At 43.3% G+C, this 24,280-nt stretch overlaps 1 protein-coding gene across 1 annotated transcript in view; it reads left to right on the forward strand.

Moving 5' to 3' along the window:
- Positions 1–18,106, forward strand: part of ONECUT2 (one cut homeobox 2) — an 83,343-nt gene extending 65,237 nt beyond the window's left edge. The window contains exon 2 of the mRNA XM_077346861.1: positions 1,968–18,106. Coding sequence (XP_077202976.1) covers positions 1,968–2,254 — 287 coding nt within the window. The 3' untranslated portion in view covers positions 2,255–18,106. The remainder of the gene's footprint in view (positions 1–1,967) is intronic.
- The last annotated feature ends 6,174 nt before the right edge of the window (positions 18,107–24,280 follow it).

Here is a 24,280-nt window from a genome sequence, read left to right on the forward strand (position 1 = left end):
CCAGCGAATGCTGGCAGGGGCTCCTGGGAATTGTAGTCCATGGACACCTGGAGGGCCGCAGTTTGACTACCCCTGGCCTTAATCTTAGCTGATCAGCCCTGTTCTTTCTCTTTAAAATGTGAAACCAACAGGGCGTTTTCCACCTCTTGGTTAAATTTTATTTATTATTATTATTATTATTGATTTCATAAATTACCATTAATATGTTATAATTATACCCACTGAAGAAGATGCTATTTGTGAAAACGAGCTTTGACCAGTGCCTGTTGTGGCTTTCAAGAAATAACTAAGTTAAGAATGAATGTGTCAGCTTGATATTCGTTTCCTGTTTCTACTTCGGCAGGCTGGGTTGTCTTGGTTGCCACTCAGATTCAAGCAGACAGTACTGACCATGATATACTTAGGGCCTAACTCACGATAAGGCAGCTTCATGAGAACATACCCTATATACTCACGTATAAGCCCAGTTTTTCAGCACCCCTTTTCGCTCTGAAAAAGCCCCCCTCGGCTTATACGCAGGTATATACAGTAATTGAAATAAGAGCCTGCTCCATCCAGCCAATCATTGCATTGCCTTTTGCAAATGTGTACTGCAAGCTGAGCTTGCTCTGGCAGCTTGTAGGACATCAACAGTTTGACTGAGGGACTCTGATCTTTTTTTTTTCCTTTAGGCTTCGCTTCTTCTTCTTAATCACTTCTTCCAAAATATTTGTTTGGTTTCTGTGGGTGGGGTGGGTTTGGGGGTTCTTTGGGATTTACTGTTTCTTTCTCCTCATGTTTCTTTCTTCTTTTATCTGAGGGGCAACATTGTTTGCTTTAGGATGCTTTGGGCTGATCCTGCATTGAGCAGGGGGTTGGACTAGATGGCCTGTATGGCCCCTTCCAACTCTATGATTCTGTGATTCTGTGATTCTGTTTGCTTTTTCTCCTTGGGATTGTGTTTCTTTTAAAAGTTGATTTTTACAGTTCTTTCTTTAAGTGTTCAGTTTTACAGTTCTTTATTTCAGTGTTTTGTTCAGGGGGGGGCACTGCAGTTGTAGTTAGAGTTGTCCATTCTCCCAGTTGGGTAGCTGTTGTACTTTTTGTAGTAGGTTGCCAACTTCGGGTACTGTTGTTCTGCTCTGGTTTGCTGGCCCGGGGGGCACTGTTTGGTTCTCCTGCCAGAGCTGTTCTCACAGAGCAGTTCTGTCAGAGCTCTCTCAGGGTGTCTGGCCTCAAGAGAGGAAGGGAAGGCAATTGTAAGCCGCTTTGAAATTCTTTTGGTTAGTGAAAAGCGGGGTACAAAAACCAGCAACTATTCATCCTCTTGACTTTTCTGTATTTCTTGGGGGGAGGGATGGTAGATGGGAGAGCCTGTGATGATGGAGCACTTCCCACCCTCGGCTTATACACATTTCAATAAGTTTGCCCAGATTTTGTACCTCGGCTTATATGCGGGCCGGCTTATATGTGAGTATATACGGTAAGTAGGGTCTAGGGGGTCCACCTAGTCCAACTTCCTGTTTCAACCAGTTGCTTTGGAGGGCCAGACAGAGCATAGAGGCCTTCCCCTGCAGCGGTATTTAGAAGTTTGCTGCTTCTGTGAATGGAGATTCCTTTTATTCACCCTGGCTAGTAGACCTTAACAGGCCTGGCCTCCATGAATCCGTCTACCCCTCCTCATACGCGGCAGCTTAATCTGCCTATATGGTCATGCTGACCCGGTTAATTATCACTTTACATTAACCGCACCTGTCTCCGCAGTGCCCACTATCTGTATTAGTTACTTCAATTGAAAACAGATGGGCCGGAGAAGCTTAGATATCGACATCTCGGCAATTTGCACAATAAAGTTTAACAGTTCCCATCTCATCTACAGCTTCATCAATGTTTTCAATGTATCACCTGCTCAGTTGATTGGTACTTATGCACGCATTGATTCTTCTCTCTCTCTCTTTCTCCCTCTCTCTTTATTTCACTTTCCCAAGCATGCAAACGCAAAGAACAAGAACCAAACAAAGACAGGAACAACTCCCAGAAGAAATCTCGTCTGGTCTTCACCGATCTCCAGCGCCGAACACTTTTTGCCATCTTCAAAGAGAACAAACGCCCGTCCAAAGAAATGCAGATCACGATCTCTCAACAGCTGGGCTTGGAACTTACCACTGTCAGTAACTTTTTCATGAATGCTCGGAGGCGGAGTCTCGAGAAATGGCAGGACGACCTGAGCACCGGGGGATCTTCCTCGACCTCCAGCACTTGTACCAAAGCATGATCCAAGAGCAGAACCAAAATTGGGCACAACTCAACTAATGTGCATTGAAAGAAACGGATTCTTAACGGGGCCCTTCACTGGTGATTTGAAAGCACAGCTCTCTTAGACAGTGATCCTAATTTGCAGGATAGGACATTGAATTTGATTTAAATGACTATTCTCTCTCTCTCTCTCTCTCTCTCTCTCTCTCTCTCTTTTTTTAAACGTACAAGTCAAAGAGGCATCCAAGACAAGCTAAGCATGTCAGAAACACTGCAGGTCATTCATTGCTTAAAATGAGCCCGTGGCCAACATGGTAGAGCCGGGCAAAGCTCTGCAGGTTCATTCGTCATCTTTGATGAATGGGGTTTTGTTGGGCTTGGCCAACAAAATGGCATCCAACGGTTGGCCACCAAGAAAAAGCCAAACGTGTCTGACCTAATTTGTGTTTCCGGATGCTTAGTTATAACACACTACCCTATACCAAAGCTCACAGACATGGAAACACACAAGTACTGAGCACAAAACTTTAAATAGACCTAAGAACATTGGGTTTTTATTTTAGAAACTCAGGCATGGTTACAGTAGATCTTCTCAGAACGATCTGACTTCACCCTTTGGGGCTTTTTAAACTATCTCGATTGTCTTTAAATCTTGCCTGTGAACATACAGTCTTGGATCCGTACGATTCGGTTCCCTTGAACCCAAGCGATCAAGCACAAAGACAGTAGCTAGAGGAAACAGGAACAGCTCTGGACTCTTTGCCTGTTCTTACAAGACGTGCTCGGAGTTAGGGAGGTGTTAGCGAACTCATTGGTTTCAAGCACACTTTTGCAGGCTTACCCAATTTCTATTTGTACATAGTGCAGACACACACTCAGGAAACCAGTTTAGATGCTACCGCACAGAGCAAATGCAACACTTCCAAAGCTCTAGATGTTTATTTTTCAGGGGATGACCCCATCCCACCCACCCCGAGCTGCATGCCCTCATTCGTTTTAAGGCATCTTTTTTTGTCATCACGGTTATCCGAGTCAGGGGTTTGCTTTTGATCTCACCACATCGCTTCTCGAGCCATTCGCTGGTGTTTTTAGGCAGGAAAATAACCCAAGTAAATGCCTTCGAGACATGCTGATCACTTGAGGGTTGACTTAGCTCTAAACCCAACCCAACCCAACCCATCTCCACCTTACCACATCATGTAAGAATGCGGCACACCAAAGATGCAGGTTTCTGAAAACCAAAGACCATAATCACTCTCCATTTCCTCACATCGCCATCCTTGTTATCAATCATCAACGTAGTTAGATCTTGAACGCATTGCCCATTTGACGGCAGTCAACGTCTTGGTCTCTTTTGGTTCCTCCTCCCAGCGAGCCGGAAGAGACATTGCTCTCGAGGGAAGTAGCAAAGCTAACTTTTTCACCACGCCCGTGTCCAGTGTCCATCTAATGATACCCATCCGCCATCTTTCTCACTGGGATCCTTGCAGCCACCCAATGTGCACATTTACCAGTGAATCGCCCCCTTTTCCTTGGAACACCGTTTGAGTGTTCAAAAGCAAGCCAAACGCTGTTAACGATCCTTTAAAAGACACTTGAGACTCTTTTATGTACTACTTAATCGAAACCAAAGAAACTTTTTTCTGCACCTACTTCTGCAACAAACTGTTCCGTTTAGGGGGGAAAAAAATTAAAGAAATGAATAATAATTTAAAAACAAAAAAAACAAAAAACAAGGAAGCACGTCAGGAAAACAAACCAATGCGAACACACTGTGTTTTGACAGACATCTTGGGACATTTTTAGGAAGCAGAGTTCAAAGAAAGGGTTGACAAGAAAAGAATGGAAAAGCCAACAGGGGATTGCTGCTTCATTTGACAACTCAGTAATCTTAAAGTTGAAGATTGTCTTTAATTTGTGCCTATGCAGTTTTTTCAAAAGAACAAGGAACAGAGCAACTGAGACCTCAACAGCTACAATACCAAAGATGAGGATTTCTTACGACTTTTCGTTCAGTTCATTCTCTTCCCTTGCACAGCTAATATGCTTGTAGCACCATTGATCTGTGTAAAGGTAAATTGATTCTGTTTCTTTAGAGCAACAGCAAACAACCAACCAAGCAATGGATGATTTTCTTTTCTTTTCTTTTTTTTTCCTTGTAAGTTTTATTTCGTTTCCAGTTTCTTCTCCCACGTGGAATCTTCTCGAGGGTTCTATGGGCTCCAAGTATAAGATGTTGGGATACTAAACTAAACTAGCATGTCCGGGGGTGGGCTGGGGGCGGGGAAAGAATCATACCAATGAAATGCGACTTTTGTTTCCATGGGGTTGTGCTGGGTTTCATGCTATTGGCCAACTCTCTTCTAACTCCGTGAGGTTACAGGGAACGTTTTGGGAATGCCAACCGGGTGGCATTTTCTTGGATGGGACAGGAATATGGTTGGAAAATAAGCCCAAATCATAGAATCCAATTAACTCTTCCTCAGTTGATTCAGTGTGCTTCATGTGGCCACAGAGTCATGACCAGCCAAGTCCAGAATGTTCTACTAGAACGCTGTTCAAACTAGGAAACGATCATGCTTCTCTAAATCTGCTAAATTTCCTGCCCTTTGCCCATGGTTAACCTACAGTATCAGCGTGTATATTGTAGGTTATCTCTCCAGAATGATTGCCCGAATCCTATTGTGTCACCCAATTACCACCCAATTACCAGGTTTTCCCAATAGTTCCTACACATCACACTATTGTAGGGCCGATTGTCTCTGACTTCAAGATGCTGCACCTTGTAGCAGTCAGAGACCCACGACCAGCTATACAACCAATATGTGGCATACTGTTGAGCCCCCCCCTCTTCCCAGCTGGAAAACACCGTACAGCCAATAATTTCTAATCCTTTGATCATGGGACGCCTCCAAGAAAATGTTGGCTTCATTCTTATAGTTAGAAAACTTCAATGTCATGTACGAAATCCACCTCTGCTAATCTGGGAAACCTCCAACAGAGTTCTTGTGGCTCTTTGTTTACTGATTTTGCATTTGGGAATCCAGGACCATTTGCAAATTGATGATTGGCTGTCCAAGAAACTGCTCTGTGTCCATGAAAATCTATTAGGCTGTTACTGCGGAGAGCTGATTTCCAAATGGCATGGATCTTGAGACGGAAAAAGGTCCAACTTTCCACAGGGAAAAGGCAAGCACGTGATTTGCTTCTTCGTTAGAATGATTTGGTGCTGCGAATCCGTCCGTGGAAAGCAGACAGGATTTCTTTGCAAAGCCAAACTCAAAAGTTTCCAAATTTCAGAGGAGGTGAGACTTCAGAGGTGTATTTTGCTACTTCTCAGAAATGGGTGCTGACGGCAAAATTAATGGGACAAAAATATGTGTACTTTTCCCCTAAGAACCAAGATGGAATTTAGTTCTACAGTGATAGACCACTGCATGCGTTTTGGGGCAGCATTATAGGTGGTTTCCACTGTACAGAGATCAGAGCCCAGAACTGCATACGTCTTTTGTGTTTTGACTCATTGTGGTAATTTTCTGGCAAGCTTCCAGGTGATATTCAGTGACACACACCCCCCCACCCCCCACTATGCATTATTATCTGTTCCTAATATAGTTCTCAGGCTTTTTAACATCCCCTAATTGAGGTGGACATGGCTGAAGACCAAAGGGCTGTTCCTTAACTTGTCTCCGTTTACTCAGTGCTTTTGGTTAGGAAGGGTCAACACACATGTCAACCACCCATGGCCAAATCAGTTATAGTATATCTGTGGGACACTTTATATTAACTCTTTTATCCCCTTAATATGCTGGGAGAGCAGCTTATTTCGATCTTCAGCAAACCCTTTCCAGATTTGCTGAGAAATCCCAGGGTGTTTGCCATAGGATCCTTGTGATAGCCAAGGATTGTGGTAAATGCTTTAAAGAGACCCCTCGGCTCAAGTGGTTTTTTAGCCAGTCCTTTGGGGCCCACGGCTGTCCTGCCTAAACTGAGGAGGTGTGCTGCAGCACACCCCTTGTGATTCAGCGTCACGGTGAAGAGAAAAGGAGGCTGCATCAGGGCAAGAAGAAGAAGCAAAAATTTTGCTGAGGGAAACAGAATCGTTAATAATTGTACAACCTCTACATGTTGTGCGTGCAGCTTCGTCGGTTTACACTGTTTATGTATGGGAACGGAAACAAGAAGCTGGGCACGAAATTCATAGGGGTTGTATAATCTTTCACGATTCTGTTTCCCTCTGCACCGATTTGTTCCTCCACCAGAGTCACAGCGAAACACCAGCAAACAATGGCGGCCATCTTGATAGGGAAGCGTGATCTTTTCATCGAAAACTCCTAATAAGGTTCTGAGGATATAAGCTTCCCTGAAAAACCACTAAAATTAGGATCTATTTTATAGCTGTCGTGGATGTTCATAAGAGACACTACATATTTTTTACTATGTACTGCCTTCTGAACTGAGAAATCTTGTTTATCTGAGCATTAGCCCTTAATCATGAATGGCACCCAGTTTTTCAGATAGCACTGGAAGCTCTGGTGGGGAAACTGTGTAAGATCCTTGAGCATGTAAAGAGTTTCAAGGGCTGCAGGGAACAGGGGAGAGAGTTAGTACATTGGGGAAGTCTTCCCTTATCCTCAGGGACCCTTGCGCAGGTATTAAAAAGCATGGGAGATATGATTTATCTGTACCAAAGGAGCCCTCTGCAGTGCTGAGCCAAGGAGACCCCACTGTACCCCTCCGCCTTGAATCCCAATCACCAATTTGAAAGGGAATCGGAACAAATCCTCTGATCCCATGAGATTCATCCAGCATAACATCAGTGTCAAAGATCTGGCTGGGGTCTCATTATAAAGCCGACACATTTGCAATCCTTGTTCAGCTAGCTGTGGAAAGACGAGGAGGATCTGGGAAATTTCACCCCTAAGCTCCTTACCCAAAGAGGATTTGAGTCTGTGTGAGTTGTGGACCATGCAGTAAAACCAAACGGTTTGTGATAGGCATGCAGGCAGCTCTAGCGGCTAAAACTTAGTTTAAAGGAAAGAAATGTTGAGAGACAAACCTACCTCAGATGCTAGGCGGGTTAAGCCAAGGGACACTTTCCATTTTCTCTAAGTATTCCGAAGGCAGGCTACCATGACTTGCATTATGCAAGCATTAAATCATAGAGTTGGGAGGGACCTCCGGGGTCATCTAGTCCAACCCCCTGCAGAATTATTAGATAACAACTCTATACAAGATGGAAGGTCACTGCATTTTCGGATAGGTGACCGACAATATTGCCCTAATGAACCGAGGCCCCACTTTTACAGAAGCCAGACTTCCAAATCTAAACATAGCCAACTTTCAGAGTTGTCAACTATACCACATAGCCTCACTAACTTTTGCCCAAGGAATCCTGGGAATTGTAGTTGGGTGAAGGTGCCAAGAACTGTGCCAGAATTCCCCATCCTTCCTAAGGAGAGGGATACACTAAAAACCTGTTTTATTTCTGTGGCATAGTTAGATCCATGTTTTTAATTCCAGGGCATGATTAGATCTACCTGCTGATGGATCCTCCCAATATTATTGGCCAATGATTTTTTTTAAGGGTTCTGATGTGATCCGTTTCTGTGACTTTAGTCTTCTGAAATTTATCACTGCTGGTGCTGTAAAATGTTTCGTTACACCTGACTTATGGTGTCTCCATAGAACTTTCAAGGCACGAGACATTCAGAAGTGGTTTGCTACTGCCTGACTCTGTATAGAGACTCTGCATAGAGTCTTTGGTGTCCTCCCATCCAAATATTAAGCAAGACTGACCTTGCTTAGCTTCCAAGGCCTGACAAGATCAGGGTAGCCTCAGGTCAGGGCTGAGATTGACCATGATGTCTTCCATTTCATCTTCCATGGCCACCTATTGATGTTTTTAAAAGTGCATAGCTCAAACAGCGCATGGCACATGAACCTCAATGGGATCTGGCATTTAGCGTGTGGAAAACACTGGATAGGTTCACATCAGCAAAAAAGTATTGTGCAATTTTCCCATGACTGGCAGTGTCCTAAGGCACACATGTATGCATGCAGAAGAACCAGTGCAGGATCTCTGAGGAGTGAGAAGGGAACTTGCAGGAGACACGGAGGATGATTTCACCACTCATAATTCTTTGTATTTCGGGGTCAGGGTAAAAGCCTGCAGGGCTGTGAGGTCGCTCCCTATAGCTCTAGGTTTCAGGATTCCTACCGATCTCCACTTTGATTAGGACCCAAGTGCCCAAACATTTACAGAATGCGCTGTGTGCACAAATATGCATGTCGTGAGAGGTGTGCGTATCTGATATGCAGGGGCAACTCAACATGTTTGCATAGATTTACCAGAAGTCTCCTTTCTAAATTCTGATATTGTTTTCAGGGCTTCTAAATTTTCACCTTGTGGGGAGGGGGGAGAACAGTCCCATATTGTATTTGGTCAAATTCCAACATCTGTGATGTTCCCTCAAACCTGAGAAGCACAGTTTGTGTTTCCATGAGACCGACCTGAAAGATTGTGTTAATGTTTTGCATTCTGGATCATGGTTGAGCCAATTATCAATGTGCGAAAATTCGGCAGATTTGACTCATGAAGTTCCCCAATACACAGCCTCTCTGCCCCACCCCACAATTTCCCAAATTATCCATTTTCTCTGCCCCCCTAACAAGTAACCGTTTATACCCATGTTCCTTTCCTACCCTGTTCTGATACACGGCTGATATATACCTCTACCTTTTTGCATACTAGTAGCCTAGTATCCCAACATCTTCTTCACCTCTGTACTTGGAGTTGTTTTTTCATGGGCACATCCAAGATGAATTCAACTTTCAAGAAACCTTGGATATTGTTTAATCATCTGTGGAGGAACAAAGAATGTGCTTGATTACTTCGGTTGAATAGCTTTATTCTGGATCTCTCTTAACTAAAGCTAAATCCAAAGACCTACAAAAGGACAAAAACCAGCAAAACGTAAAGCTCAGACCGACTTACGGGAATACTGACCTCCTTTTTTTTTTTTTTACACCCAAAACCAAAAAAAAAAAAAAAAAGAGGAGTTATGACAATGACATAGCTATGGGGGGAACAAAAATTCTGATGTTTTTCTTGCTTGTTGTCATATTTAAGTACCTTTGTGATCTTTATAGATTCTACTTGGCCTACTCTTTGATATTTATTGCAGGAATATATATATTTTGTTATTGTTTAAAGTTATGCCGGTCAACTAAAAAGCCTTTATTTCTTCACCGATCCACCTGATATATTGGTTCTCCTTTGTGTAATTTATTTAATTAGCTAGAGACTCCCTGCCCCCGCCCTCCCTCCAAGCTCACAAGCTTTAGCTCGTGTTAAATTTTCATTCATTGGTTGGAAGCAGGCGTCCAGCCTCGAGCATCCCATTCCACTTTAGCATGGGCAAAAGCTTCAGGCTTCAGGGTGGACTGATTATCTTTTGCAATTCTTGACGATTGTAGTTCTGACTCACCCGGAGTTGCTCCCGAACACCTCCCATGGAAATGAACGCATAGTTGTGCAAAAGCACAGATGAATGCCTCAGATTTTCAATGGGGCGTGCTCAAGGGCTGGTTCCCCAGTGAGTTGGGCCTCTCTTTGCCTAGACTTCATTTTGATTATTAATCCATCCTAAATAAGTAGCGTGTCCTAGATGCAAATTTGAGGGTAGCGCATAACTTTAACATTTAGGGATTGGGAAATGGATTGTTTGTTTGTTTGTTTGTTTTTAAAGGAAGTTGCCAAGTTCTGTTACAGACACAGGGGGAGGATAAATTACCAAAAATATTAACAATCCCCCCACCCCTCTCCCCTAACGGGGGGCTACGTTTTATTTCTGATACTATCAATGGTTGATTGAATGATCGATTCTTAAGTTATTTAAATTAATTCTTCCTCTTCACCTCACTCAAAATAATCATGATGATTAATAAAACAGTGAGGCTTAACTTTTAATTATTATTGTGGCACATTAAAAGCCTTCGTAATATAACTTATTTATTTAACTTATTCAGCATCTACTGAAGGTGCCCCTGTATAGTTTATATTTTTTTTATAAAATCAACTTAAAGCACTACAGTTTATTTGGTGTCAGAAGAACCAAGTGATATTTCCTTTCCTTTCCTTTTTTTTTCTTCTTCTTTTGGACAAGCAAGGATTATTTTGGCTAAAACATGCATTCAGGAACAACAGGGAATTAAAAAAAATAAAAAATAAAAAAACCCAAGACACTACAACACTTTGCCTGAACTTTGTGGCTTTTTAAAAACCTAAGCTGGGGGCGGGAAAAAAATATTTAAAAAATAACAACAAGCAAAAAAATAATAATAAAATAATAATAAAGAAATGAATTTTAAAAGAGAGAAACCCTTAAAGTAGCTGCTTCCAAGAATGAACTTTGTGTGTGTGTAAAAAAATAAATAAATAAAAGGATTAAAAAAAAACAGAAAAAAAGGAGAAAAAAAAAACCTTTCTATTTCTAGTGAGAACCAAAGAGGCTACCTCACTGAGTTTTTCCATTTGTAATTTTAATCGTGTTGATGATACCAAAGATACCAAAGATTTCTTTCTCTCTCTGTGCGGTCTGCAATTTTGCTCTTGCTCGTTTTGAACTACTTCTTTGTTTTCCGTCTTTTGACATCCTTTTTGTACAGATGCACCTCAGATATCCTCCAAAGAAAAAAAAAACCGTCCCAGGGAACTGCTAATTCTGATGAGGGCATTTTCTGTGTTTCTCTCCTTGCCGATCCCTTCTTCTTCTTTTATCCTCCTGCCTCTCCGAAATGGGCCTACAACCTTGATCCTCAGCACGATTACCTTTATGGAGGGGGCTACATGTAAATAAAGGTTTCCATGGAGACCTTTCCTGACCCTCACCCAGGCCGCACTGAACTGTCTAGATAAGTGGAGAGGGGGGAGTGTAATCCTTTCCCGGTTAGGGAGGGCTATTTGAAGAGTCACCAACCTCCAGGTCATGTCTGGAGATCTCCTGGGATTACAATTTATTTCTGGGGGAGGGGGGTGGAGATCAGTCCCTCTGGAGAAAACAGCCTCTTTGAAAGGTGGGCTGCACAACATTAGATTCCCTTGAAGTATCTCCCCTTATCCTGTCCTCTTTAGGGTCTCCCTTTTTGGGAGTGGCAGGCTAAATATCGAATGAACTAAACCAGAGGTAGTCAAACTGCGGCCCTCCAGATGTCCATGGACTACAATTCCCATGAGCCCCTGACAGCCCCTGCTGAACTAAGCTAACTAAACATCAACTATCTCAATCTGGAGCAGGCAACCTTTGCTCTAGCTTGGTTTTAGGCACATGCTTAGCCTGCAGGAGGTGCCGGGTCAAGTCCCTGGCCTCTCCAGTGAAAAGGATATGAGTTAGCAAGGATGAGAAAGATCTTTCCGGTGGCCTTGGAGAGCCACTGCCAATAAGTCTATACAGTAGCAGTCTAGATGAACCAGTGGCCTAAAGCAGTTTTGGTCATCCATATAGGAGTGGCCAAACGGTGGCTCTCCAGATGTCCATGGACATCAACAGCAACAACAACATGGACATCTGGAGATCCATACTTGGTCACCCTTGAATCTTATTGGCTGTATGGTTTCTCAAAGAACAGCAACCTTGACCCCCGTGTGGCAAACCAGGCATGATAGGCTCAAAAAATCACTCTAGAACTTTACTACACCCTAGTACACACACACACACACACACACACACACACACGGTCCATGGATACTTGCTATTAAGTGGGAGGAAGAGCAACAGCTGTAATGAGACAGCTGAAAAAATGAAGTATACTTTCTAGGGTTGCCAATTTCCAGGTCGTGGCTGAAGATCTCCTGCTTTTACAATTGATCTCCAGGTGAGACCAATCTTCCTAGAGAAAACAGCTGCTTTGGAAAGTTGCCTCTAAACCCCAATGAAATCCCTTGCCCTCTTCTGGCTTCAGCCCCAAAATTTCCAAATATTTTCCAACCCAGAGCTGGCAACCCTAATGTTTGAAGTCTGTAGTCCTGAAGGCACACAAATATTTAGATGTTAGTTCCACTAAAATCAGGGCCTCTTACTTCTAAGTGGAGGTTTTTTAGGCTTGAGCTTCAAGTCTAGTTAACATAAAGCAGACAGAAGTCATAACCTATTCTTGGGCATGCAGTTCTGAGAATGCTTCATTGGAAGTAGGACCATTGGACATCCATGAGATTTCTAAGAAACCTTGGCTGTACAATCAAACTACGCGTCTCATTAGTTTTATCTGGCACTAGGCCCACTTCTGTTTTTCTAAATGATGCCAACCAGTTGTGTTGGACCTATGCCCACATGGATCTCCTGTATAAGTAGACTTTTTCTCTGGTTTCAGCAGAAGGGTGATCTCCCTAGAGTAGCATTTAGCTTTCCCACAGCACTGAAGTCCTCAAGAAGCCCATGCATGCCCTGGAACAATGTGTACATACGATCAAATTCTTGGCAGCTCCTGTACCCACCACTAGAAACCCTTGGATGAGGGTAAACGTGCTTGAGGTCAAGATGTAGGTTTGAAATGAAAGAAGGCAATTGTGTTGAACATGAGTTGAATTTATTATTTATTTTTGTTCCTAGAAAGTTAACCTATCTGATCACTAAATGCCTGTTGAGAATTTCTGGGGGATTTCTCAAAAGACTGATATTTGACCTTGAATCTACTTGCTGACCTTAAAAAAAAAGTTTCTTGGGCCGTCCTTTTCTGAGAAAGTCCATGTTAGGCTAAAAGTCCTTGCAAAAGGAAAAGGTTCCTTGGCAGCTCATAAGATAACTGCATTTCCCTTGTGTTGAAATTCTATAAAGTTCAGAAGAGAAGCCCATTCCGCACACCTTGGATAATGCATTTTCAATGTGCTTTTGCAGCTGGATTTTCCTGTGCAGAACAGGAAAATCTCTAAAGTGTAGTGAAGGTGCATTATCTAGTGTGTACGGAATGGTGTGGCCACCAAACAAACAGAACACTTGGAGCAGAACTTCCGTGTATATGTTTATACATAGAATGTGCCCCTTGTTTATACATGTTTATACATAGAATGTGCCTCATGTTACCCAACTCATAAGCCTCTTCAAGTTTGGAAACTGCAACCCCTACATTCATTCATTAAAAACATTCCACAAGGTAGGTAAATAAGATCTCAGTGTTACAGAGGTGGGCAGCAGAATGGAAGGTTTCAGGTTTGCTCTTTGGCAACCACGCTCAAAACCTTGTCAGTCACAAGGATGGCCAAACTATGGCCCCCTAGATATCCATGGGCTACAATTCCCATGTGACCCTGGCCAACATTGGCAGGGGCTCATGGGAATTGTTGTCCATGGTCATCTGCCCAGTTTGGCCACCCCTGATCTAGATGGACCAGTGCTTTGAATCCATGAGGCCACATCCTAGACGACAGCCCTGGATAATATTAATGAACATGAATCATGGACATAGCTGTAACTAACAACCAGATGTCTACAAAAATGCTATTTGATGGGTGCTTTAAGATGCCTTACAACACAAGCATTACAGTGTGGACAGGCAGAGGAGTTTGTGGTTCCTGTGCCAGACAAATTAACTTTATCCTGTGTTGGTATTGCCTGAGAAGGACGCTACAGGAACTGTTTGTTGAAGAACCTCTTGGCTCCTCAAGACAGAACCCGGATTCCCAGCATTCCTTGCGAGGTGCCCATGACCAGGATATGTTTGTAAGGTAGCCCTCACTCTGGACTTGTAGCAAGAGGTTTTAGAAGTGACAGGATAGCCAATATTATTGGCAAAGGGAGGCAGGTGGGGCAGTAATCCCCCCTGGTTCCAATGAGGCATTAACAATTCCCCACTGATTTTTCTAAATGTAAATTATGTTCCGCTCATCAGTTCAACACAAGACTGCCCCCCCCCTCTTTTCCGGGACACATTAAACATGTCCTTTAAAACCTTTTCTATTCTTAATTTTTTTGTATTCCTTCCCCCCCCCTTTTTTTTCTTTCTTTCCTTGGATCCTCTTGTATAACGTACAGCCGTACACCTTCGACTTAGAGCTATAATAATTCTCAGGATGTCTTCCATGTGTGGGAGACAATGATAGATCCTTTGTGTTTAACTTTCCACGCCAGGCCCTCCGTAGACCTCCCGCCCTGCAAGGGATTATTAAGGAGGGCCAAAAAAAAAAAAAACCACCCTCAAACACAGAAAAGCTATCAAAATTGGCAGGACCCTTTGACGGCGATTGTGTTTTTGATATCAGACTCTTGTTTCACGTGCAAAGTGTGAATTTACCACAGGACGAGTGCCTTGCTTGAACCAAAGCAACGATTTTGCCAGTCTAGACCTCTCTGTGCTTTTTTCTTTTTTTAAAAATCCTTCCTGTGAATACCTCAGCGTCAACTGGGCCGCCATATTGTAACTGGTCGGCTTATTGTACTGTGGTGCTTTGCAATGCAACTCTGCAAAGAACACAATTTGTAATAAGAATACCAAAGGTTCTTTCCCTCTCTCTTCTTCTTCTTCTTCTTCTTCTTCTTCTTCTTCTTCTTCTTCTTCTTCTCTTCTTCTTCTTCTTCTTCTTCTTCTTCTTCTTCTACCTCTTCTTCTTCTTCTTCTTCTTCTTCTCTTCTTCTCTTCTTCTTCTTCTTCTTCTTCTTCTTCTCTTCTTCTTCTTCTTCTACCTCTTCTTCTTCTTCTTCTTCTTCTTCTTCTTCTTCTACCTCTTCTTCTTCTTCTTCTTCTTCTTCTTCTACCTCTTCTTCTTCTTCTTCTTCTTCTTCTTCTCTTCTTCTCCCTCCCTCCTTCCTTTCTCTTCTTCTCTCCTCTCTATTTCTTCATGGTTCCAAAGCTTTAAAATATAAATCTGGGCATGTTGGCAACGCAGACCGCTCAATTCCTTACCGAATTTTCTCAGATATACCTCATAGATAATAGTGTTTAGAGTAATGTTATTATAGCGTATGTAATAAATTATTCACTTGTTTTCATTTTTTGGTAACTGTGATTTAAAAGAAATTTTAAAAAGCTTTATACGTTTTAGGTTGTGCTTTTGTAATAGACAGGAAAAAAAAGTACGCTTAAACAATGTTTGTCCGTCTTTCTTCCCTTTGGATTTTTATTTATTCTGGATTGGGGAAAGTTGCAGAATGAGCCCAAAGTTTACAGTTTTTCATATTTTGCTGAAGAAACAATCTGTGTTAATTTGCTCTGTTGAAGAAAAAAGTATGATTATTTTCTACATTTGTGCTACTTGGTCTGAACGATTAATTGTTCTGTGTTGACAGTGTAGTATTATGATTAGCGACTGCTATAATTTCAGTGCTATAATTTTGATGCATGAGGCAAAAAAAAAAGAGAAGAAAACTTAGCAGTGTAAATGCATTGTGGTTCTTAATAGCAACTTTTTTCTTTTTCTTTTGGAAATAGGTGTTTCCCTTTTGATTTCATGAAATTTGTTTATGCATGGGGAGGCTGTTTTCCCTTAGCAGTTGTGGAAGAGTTGTGTATACATGCATTTAAACTGTGAAAATGTGCACAGTTCTGTCTCATACAGTTGAAATATTGATTTGCAAAGAGAAAGTACTTCTGTTTTAAATATGTGTTTAGATCAGTGCACATCGAGGACGGGGGGGGGGGGGGAAGGAAAGAAAATACACCCAATCCAAATTGGATTCTAATGACAATTACTAAAATAAATATGGAAAGCAAAGAACGGTTCCCCATTTCTAAGATTCGCCATGTAATTTATGAGTGGGTAGTTTGAAAAGACACCTTTGATTGGAAATACGAGTCAGCTGTGCATTTTTTTCCCCAATTAAAAAAAATCACGAGGAGTTCCTTTGGCTTTATGGTTTTAAGAAAAACACCACCTTCCAGCAATACACAGAATATGATGGCAGATTTATAAAGCTGTGCTAAGAAGTAGACTGATCTTTCCAACTCACAGGAAATGACTATACTGATGTATCTGTGCTTTGTTCTTTCGGGGGTATGTTACAACAAAAGCCGGCGCTTGGCAGGAACTAAAGCCCCCTGGAATTAGCAGAGTCTGTGACAGTCTTGTGGTCTCCTATGATTGACAGTTAAGTAACCCCCCACTCCCACCCCCCAAAAACATACTAATTGTCACTCACCTACCTTGCCTATGCAACTGTGTTTCAGTTTTCCAGTCGGTCCAAAAGGTGTTTGTTTGTTTTGTTTTGTACGTCACCTCGAAATTAAACAGAGGCAGAGTCTTTCACAGGCCTCCAGGGATTAAAGGAAGGCGCTGCAGCCCGTAAGTTAATATTTCTTGATATATATTTGGTATATATTTGGCTGCAGCTCCAGAATGCTGAGCATACTCTAACTCCGTATTATCCGAGGCATCTGGATTCAGGGGCCAAAGAGTAGAATGCCATTTTGATTTGGGCGATGCTGTGAATTCCAGCCCAGACCCAAAAGATTCAGAGTTCCATTTTGAAAACATGTCTACAATAAGGTCCGTTGAACCGTAGAGACAGGGTTTCTCAGTGATGACTTTCAGGGGGGGGGGCTGGAGATCACCTGGATTTGCAACTGATTTCCAGACTACTGAGATCATTCTCCTGGAAAAAAATGGTTGCTTTGGGGGGCGGACCGTATGGTCAGCTTAGGCCCCTCCCACTAACATTCCCCAGGCTCCGCCCCCAAATCTCCAACAATTCCCCAGCCTGGAGCTGGACCAACAGCCGTGGGTTTACCAGGTTGCGAAGCACCCTTCTATGCTTGTGTCTGATCTCTGGCACAAGTCAACGCTTGGCACAAATTGAGACCATGCCACAGCAGCCTCTGACATGTCCCACTCCATGAGGCAAATGGTTCAGGATCTGGCCTTGATGCAGTCAGTACTAGAATCACTTGGCGTTAGTATATCTGTTGTCATTGATACTGGGGGCAGTGCCTGACCCCGTTTGCACACTTTCTGCCAAAACCAGTCTTCACCCATTACACCATAAAGCCAAATCAACTGCTAAGTACGCTTTCCTTTGTTAAATAGCGTGCAACTTAGGGATCGAGGTGTGTGGAAAACGGCAGTCTGCTACACAAGGTGTCCAACGCAACCATCAGTAGAGTGTTTCTATGTCTTTTTGTCATTAAGAATATACTGGATGTGTGCTTTCATTAGTGCAAAAAGAACATATTTTTTATTTGGCCTTATTAAAGTAGATTGTGATAAAAAAAAGAAGAAATTGAAAGCTTTGTACTATAGTCTTGTTTATTTTTTTGTTTTTTCCTATTTATCTGCCAAAGATGGTAACGGATACAAGGATTTTAAATAGGGTTTTTTTGTAAGACAGTTAATGATTGTAATAGTGTCGAAACTTCCCGGAAAAAGAAAAAAAAAGCTTTATATGTTCTTCCGCAATAAGCCGAATCAATATTTCTTTCAGTAAAGACCAGTCGTGCTAACAGATCCACCAATCGTACTTTAACCAAAAATCCGGTCGTCGTAATATTTTGATAAAGTTCAAATGGATTTTTTTTTCTTTCAATCCAAAGGAAATAAGGGGTACGTGAGAGAATAGCAATGCCTGCTACTGTTTAAGCAAACAGGGCAAGGTTTAGCTTATTAAGCTTTGCCGAAAATACTTGTAATTTAAGGTATATTTTATAATGCCATTCTATGTCTTGTTTTGTTTTGTTTTTTAATTTTCTTTTGTGAAGGTGATATGTTAAATCGAGTGTTCCAGACAAATAAAGTAGCTACAGAATGAATGTTATTTTTATTATTAAATGGTTTTTACTCAATAATTTGTGCCAACGGACATCCTTTACCTTAATAACAAATTAATGTATATGTGTCAAAGTCTTAATTTATAGTTCTTGATGTGAAAAAAATAAAAGAAAAAACACATATGGTTTGTCAAAGTTGAATAAATGAGGTAACAGCTACCTTTTTTCTTTTCTTTTCTTTTCTTCTCTTTTCTTCTCTTTTCTTCTCTTTTCTTTTCTTTTTTTTCTTTTCTTTCTTTTGCTTCCTTGAACACCAAAGAGATGCTTTAATGGGACTTTTTTTGAGTTAGGAACCAGAGATTTTATTTTATTTTATTTATTTATTTATTTATTTATTTATTTATTTATTTATTTATTTATTTATTTACTTACTTACTTACTTACTTACTTACTTACTTACTTACTTACTTACTTACTTACTTGATTTCTAGCCCGCCACTCTCCAGAGACTCATGGCAGGTTACATGTACAGATAAATCCTCCGATAAAACCAGTTAACCCCCTTTAAAACAGACATAAGATGTACCACAGAGGCACAGACTGTAGAGCAGGGATGGGCGAACTGTGGCTCTCCAGATGTGCATGGACTACCGTTTCCCATAAAGACATAGTCCACAAATAACTGGGGAGCCAAAGTTTGGCCACCCCTGCTGTAGAGAATCCAGAACTATGCATCTCAGTGTGGGAGACTTCTGTGCCCATGGTAGGGTTCCAATACACACATGGGGCTCCACAGATGTAAAGACTGGTCCATTCTCTTTCAATGCTCCATGTGAACAGGACATTCTTTAAACAGATCATTCCTTAGTGCTAAGGGGACTAAAAAAAAATATACTCCGTGTAAGCATTGGGTCCTTGCAGGAATATGAGCTTTCACTATGCTTTATAGACCTCCATAGAGCTGGGAACATAGGAAATAGTATCCTGGAATCCTAGAGTTGGAAGGGGCCATAGAAGCCATCTAGTCCAACCCCCTGCTCAATGCAGAATCAGCCTAAAGCAGGGCCAAACTGGTTCTTGAGATGTCCATGGACTACAATTCCCATGAGCCCTTGTCAGCATGTGCTGGCAGGGGCTCATGAGGATTGCAGTCCACGGACATCTGGAGAGCCACAGTTTGGCCACCCCTGGCCTAAAGTATGAGAAGAATGTCTCCAGCCATAGCTTGAAGGCCACCAATGAGGGGGAGCTCACCTCCTTAGGCAGCCCATTACATGGCAGAACTACTCTAATGCTGAAAGTTCCCCCCTGATATGTAGCCGGTACCATTCTACATGTAGTTTAAACCCCTTACTGCAGGTCCTATCCTCTGCTGCCAACAGGAACTGCTCCCTGCCCTCCTCCAACTGATGTTTCACTTAAAGACAGCAGCCATGTCCTTTCTCCACTTCCTCTTCTCCAGGCTGAACATTCCCGAGTCCAGTAGCACCTTTAAGACCGATAAAGATTTATTCAAGGCATGAGCTTTTGAGTGCAAGCACTCAGTCTGAGGAAGGGTGCTTGCACTCGAAAGCTCGTGTGTTTTGTGCTACTTTTGTTGTGCTGCTTCAGACCAACATGGATACTCATTTGAATCATTTCCAAGTCCCTCAGCCTTTCTTCCCAAGGCTTGGTCCCCAGGCCCTGGATCATCCTCGTCTCTCTTTGAAGCCAGACCCTCCAGAACTGCACACAGGACTCCAGGTTGCACCAACTCCATCAGGAAACTCTTCCTACAACTTGAAGGGTCAGGTGTAAAACCAGCTCTAATCCTGAAAAGCATTTGCAGTTTTTAGGACTCTCAGGCTGTCCTTTCAGCAAGCGATAGGACTTGCTGTGGCTCAGTGGCAGAACATCTGCTTGGCTTGCAGAAGGTTCCAGGTCCAAGTCTTGGCATCTCCAGTCAAAAGGGTCTAGACCAGGGGTAGTCAAACGGCGGCCCTCCAGATGTCCACGGACTACAATTCCCACAAGCCCCTGCCAGCATTCGCCGGCAGGGGCTCGTGGGAATTGTAGTCCGTGGACATCTGGAGGGCCGCCGTTTGACTACCCCTGGTCTAGAAGTAGGTGAGGTGAAAAACCTCGAACTGAGACCTTGGAGAACCCCTGCCGCAGTAGACAATAGTGATGCCACGATGACACCAAATTTAATGGACCCGTGGCCTGACTCAGTATAAAGCAGTAGACACTAAACGTGCAGCAGATCCCAAGGCATTCCTGGACAGGTTGCTTCCATAAATTCAGAGCCCTCTTATTGTGCCTCCTTCAAAATTCACGGTGATAGCAAAACAGTTCCTCTGCCCCACCCACCAGTTCAGAGTTATGAGATTCCAATGCTCGAGATCAGCTTCTTGCCCAGGGATCCCCAACCAGAGCTCTCCAGCCTGTCCCCTATATCCTACCTCCAAGGACTTGGCCACAAGTTATTCCCAAAACAAGCAACTGGTAACACTGGGTGAAGGCCATAGCATATTCTTTAGGAACCATTGTCTTTAATATGCAATGCAGGGTTGAACATACCAAAACATGAATAAAGCTGCTGAAATGCTCCGAATCTTACAAAGAATGATAAAACAAGAACGCCGCCTTTGCTTAACAGAAGAAGAAGAAGAAGAAGAAGAAGAAGAAGAAGAAGAAGAAGAAGAAGAAGAAGAATTGGTTTTGATACCCCACTTTTCACTGCCCAAAGGAGTCTCAAAGCGGCTTCCAGTCACCTTCCCTTCCTCGCCCTGTGAGGGAGGTGGGGCTGAGAGAGCTCTGTGACAGGACTGCTCTGTGAGAACAGCACTATCAGGGCTGTGATGAGCCCAAGGTAATCCAGCTGGCTGCATGTGCAGGAGCAAGGAATCAAACCCGCCTCACCAGATTAAAAGCCGCCACTCTTAACTACTGCACCACGCTGGCTCTGGTATCGGGATATTATTGATATTATTTGGTATAGTTTTTAAAAATATAACAACACCAATGATATCAATACTCTCCTGATATCAGAGCCAGCGTGACATAGTGGTTAAGAGCGGTAGCTTTTAATCGGATGAGCCAGTCAACAGGAAAGCTTGAAGGGCCTCAGTTAAAAATAATGGAGATATTTACCAGCCTGTGAAAGGACAAAGGATTTTTCCTGGTTTAGAACGAAGGATTTAAACCCAGCAGGAGAATTGGAAAGACTTTGGTTGCAATTGCCAGATTAACAACTGAGGAACTACTAATGAAACGGCATATTTATCTGGAATTTCTGCCTTGTTTTTTTGACATTTTTCACAACTGAGGCTACCAGTATTTAATCCAGAGAAACAAAGACAGCATTCTTATCATTCTTTGTAAGATTCGCAGTGTTTCAGCTCCCATATTAATGTTTTAGTATGTTCAGCCCTGTATTGTATATTCAAGATAATGGCTTCTTAAGAATATACTGTGGCCTCACACAGTGTCATCTATTGCTTAATTTAGATAACCTCCATATACTGTGTCCTTGTTTGTTGCCTTTCTGCACAAGCTATTCCCGGCATTGCCACGAAAACAAGGGATTGGCTGATTTCATTGCCCCAGGGCTGGTGTTCTTGCCTGGTTACCGCACCTGGGAAAGGGGGCAGAACCTGTATACCTATTCCTGCCTCAAACCGCCTCCTTTCTCTCCCCCCTCCAGTTCTCCAAGGGCGCGGCAGAGAGGCGTGGCTGTCTGACATCACTTCCAGTCCGGTTCCAGAGCTCCTCAAAGCCCAAAAAATATTCCAGGGTCTCCTCCATGGTCAAAAGGTTGAAAAAAGATTGATCTAGCCCAGGCTTTCTCTACCAGGGTTTCATGAAACCCTTTTGTGGCGCAGAGTGGTAAGGCAGCAGACATGCTGTCTGGAGCTCTGCCCATGAGGCTGGGAGTTCGATCCCAGCAGCTGGCTCAAGGTTGACTCAGCCTTCCATCCTTCTGAGGTTGGTAAAATGAGTACCCAGCTTGCTGCTGGAGAGTAAAATGGTAATGACTGGGGAAGGCACTGGCAAACCACCCTGTATTGAGTCTGCCGTGAAAACGCTGGAGGGTGTCACCCCAAGGGTCAGACATGACCCGGTGCTTGCCCAGGGGATACCTTTACCTTTATGACCATATATGGCTAGGTTGACCTGTTCCCCTCTCCCAAAATGGCCAATGAGGGGCCTGGAAAGGGTGAAAAAGGGAGGGGCCCAGGGTGGGCGTATACACAGCTATGCCTCCTAACTATATTCTGAAGAATCACGCCACTTCTGAGGTTTCCTGAAAAAAGTTAATAAAGGCTGGTCTAGCCTTTAAGGGTCATTACCTTACATCAAGTGCCAGGAGATTCTTGACAGCTTTGGAATGGTTTCCCGATTGGGTGGGAGTTAATTAATTTGATATATAGAGAGGTTAGATTTGTGAAACATTTATCGGGTGCTATGACCATATGGTCATGTCAATCCCCCCTCTCAAATGGCCAATGACAGGCCTGGAGCAGGTGGGAAGGGGAGGGGCCCCAGGTGGACATGTCCACAGTTATGCCTTCCAACAATATTCTGCACGATTCTGCCACTTTGGGGATTTCTCGAAGCCAAAATAATGTTTCAGGGGTTTCTCAGTAGTAACTATGTTAAGAAAAGCTGACCAAGAAGATCACAACCCCATTCAGTATGCATATCTCAACAGAGTGACACCCTGACAAAGAAGAATTTGTATTTATACTCTATCTATCTATCTATCTATCTATCTATCTATCTATCTATCTATCTATCTATCTATCTATCCAACCCCACTCAGCTTTTCCTATGCATGGCTTGCGTTTACTATGCTGCGCAGTGCTCACGGGTTGGCTGGCCCTTTAGAACTGTCATGTCTTCCCACATGTCATGGCCTGAGCATTTTACTTGGGCAGAAAAGTTGCTCAAGACCAGCTGAAGGAGGGAAATGGGTTGATGCCTGACATTTGGAGATGCCGAAAGAGAAGCTGGTGCTCCAATGAAACCATTTCTTGTGAGGTTTTTTAGTTTTTTAAAGAACACACACACACACGTATTTTCCTCAAGGAGAGTCAGGGGCATGCAGACAATGGGTTCCATTGACCTCAAAGCACTTAGGCGTCAACTCCCCTTTTGTCTTTCAGAGCTCTTTTACACACACAAACACACACAAAAAAAAAACAAAAGCATTTAAAGAGAACTATTTCCGTCTTTGTTCTTACCAGTGAAATGGAAAAATAGCACACAAGCACACACAGGCTATTGTTAGGTCACAACTGATCAACACAGACCCCAGAGTGGGCTTCCAAGGCAAGAGGTGGCTGAGAGAGCTCTGACAGAACTGCTTTGTGAGAGCAGCTCTATCAGGACTGTGACGAGCCCTAAGTCACCCAACTGGCTGCATGTGGAGGGGTGGAGAATTAGATTAGCGTGGGGTTTAGAGTCCGGCACTCTTAACCACTACACCAAGTTGAACTGGAGACTCAGGTTCGAATTCCGACAGAGTTACGCAGCTCACCAGTCAGCTTGGGGCCAATTGAGCTCCATCTCAACTTTCTACCTCTTCAGGCTGTTGTGAGGATAAAAACTGAGCCGGGGGGAGGCGGGGAAAGTCACACTGGCTGCCCTCCGTTTCGTCGAGGAGCGGGCCGGAGGTTTAAAAACATGCTAGCTAGATCAAGAGAGCGCCGGAGAAAGAATTGCAGTGAGCTCTGAAATTGCTCTTTGCCGGCTCCGTCGGCCCATCTGGCTTTGCGGCGTCTTATTAGGCCTGCCGCAGGGAAGCATCCATTTGTCAGAAAGTGTATTCAGCTTGACCTTGCGATAAGCACAGAGAACAAATATGGAGGGCAGCTCAACCAGCTGTAGCCAATTGTCAATTGAGAGCCACTTGACGGAACCCTGGGAAACCACTCCACCCTCTTTCTGGAGTGGGTGGCCAGAACTAATCATATGGCCATCGAGGGGATTTGAAGGAGCCATTATCGACGGGACCAATGCTCGGTATTAATTACCCTCCTCTGTATTCATCCCACGGGGGACGATTTGGGGCTGGGTGCAAGAGCATCCCTTTCGATCATTTTAGGACGGAGTCAAAGGAGGTGCCGTCCCGGGATTGGGGGCGGGGGGTGATTTTCGTGTCGCGTTTAATGCAGGATACGACCCGTGCAAAATGGTTTCCTTTGCACAGCAAAGATCAATACCCTGTGCGTGGCGGCATGCTAATTAAGAACGGCGGGGAGAGGAGCACTTTGCTGGAGGTGCAGCACGGTTTAAAGAGAGCCCGTTTGGTGTAGTGGTTAGGAGTGCAAACTTCTAATCTGGCGAGCCGGGTTTGATTCTGCATTCCCCC

This window comes from Paroedura picta, chromosome 7, assembly GCF_049243985.1.
Source record: "Paroedura picta isolate Pp20150507F chromosome 7, Ppicta_v3.0, whole genome shotgun sequence".
NCBI classification, from domain to species: domain Eukaryota; kingdom Metazoa; phylum Chordata; class Lepidosauria; order Squamata; family Gekkonidae; genus Paroedura; species Paroedura picta.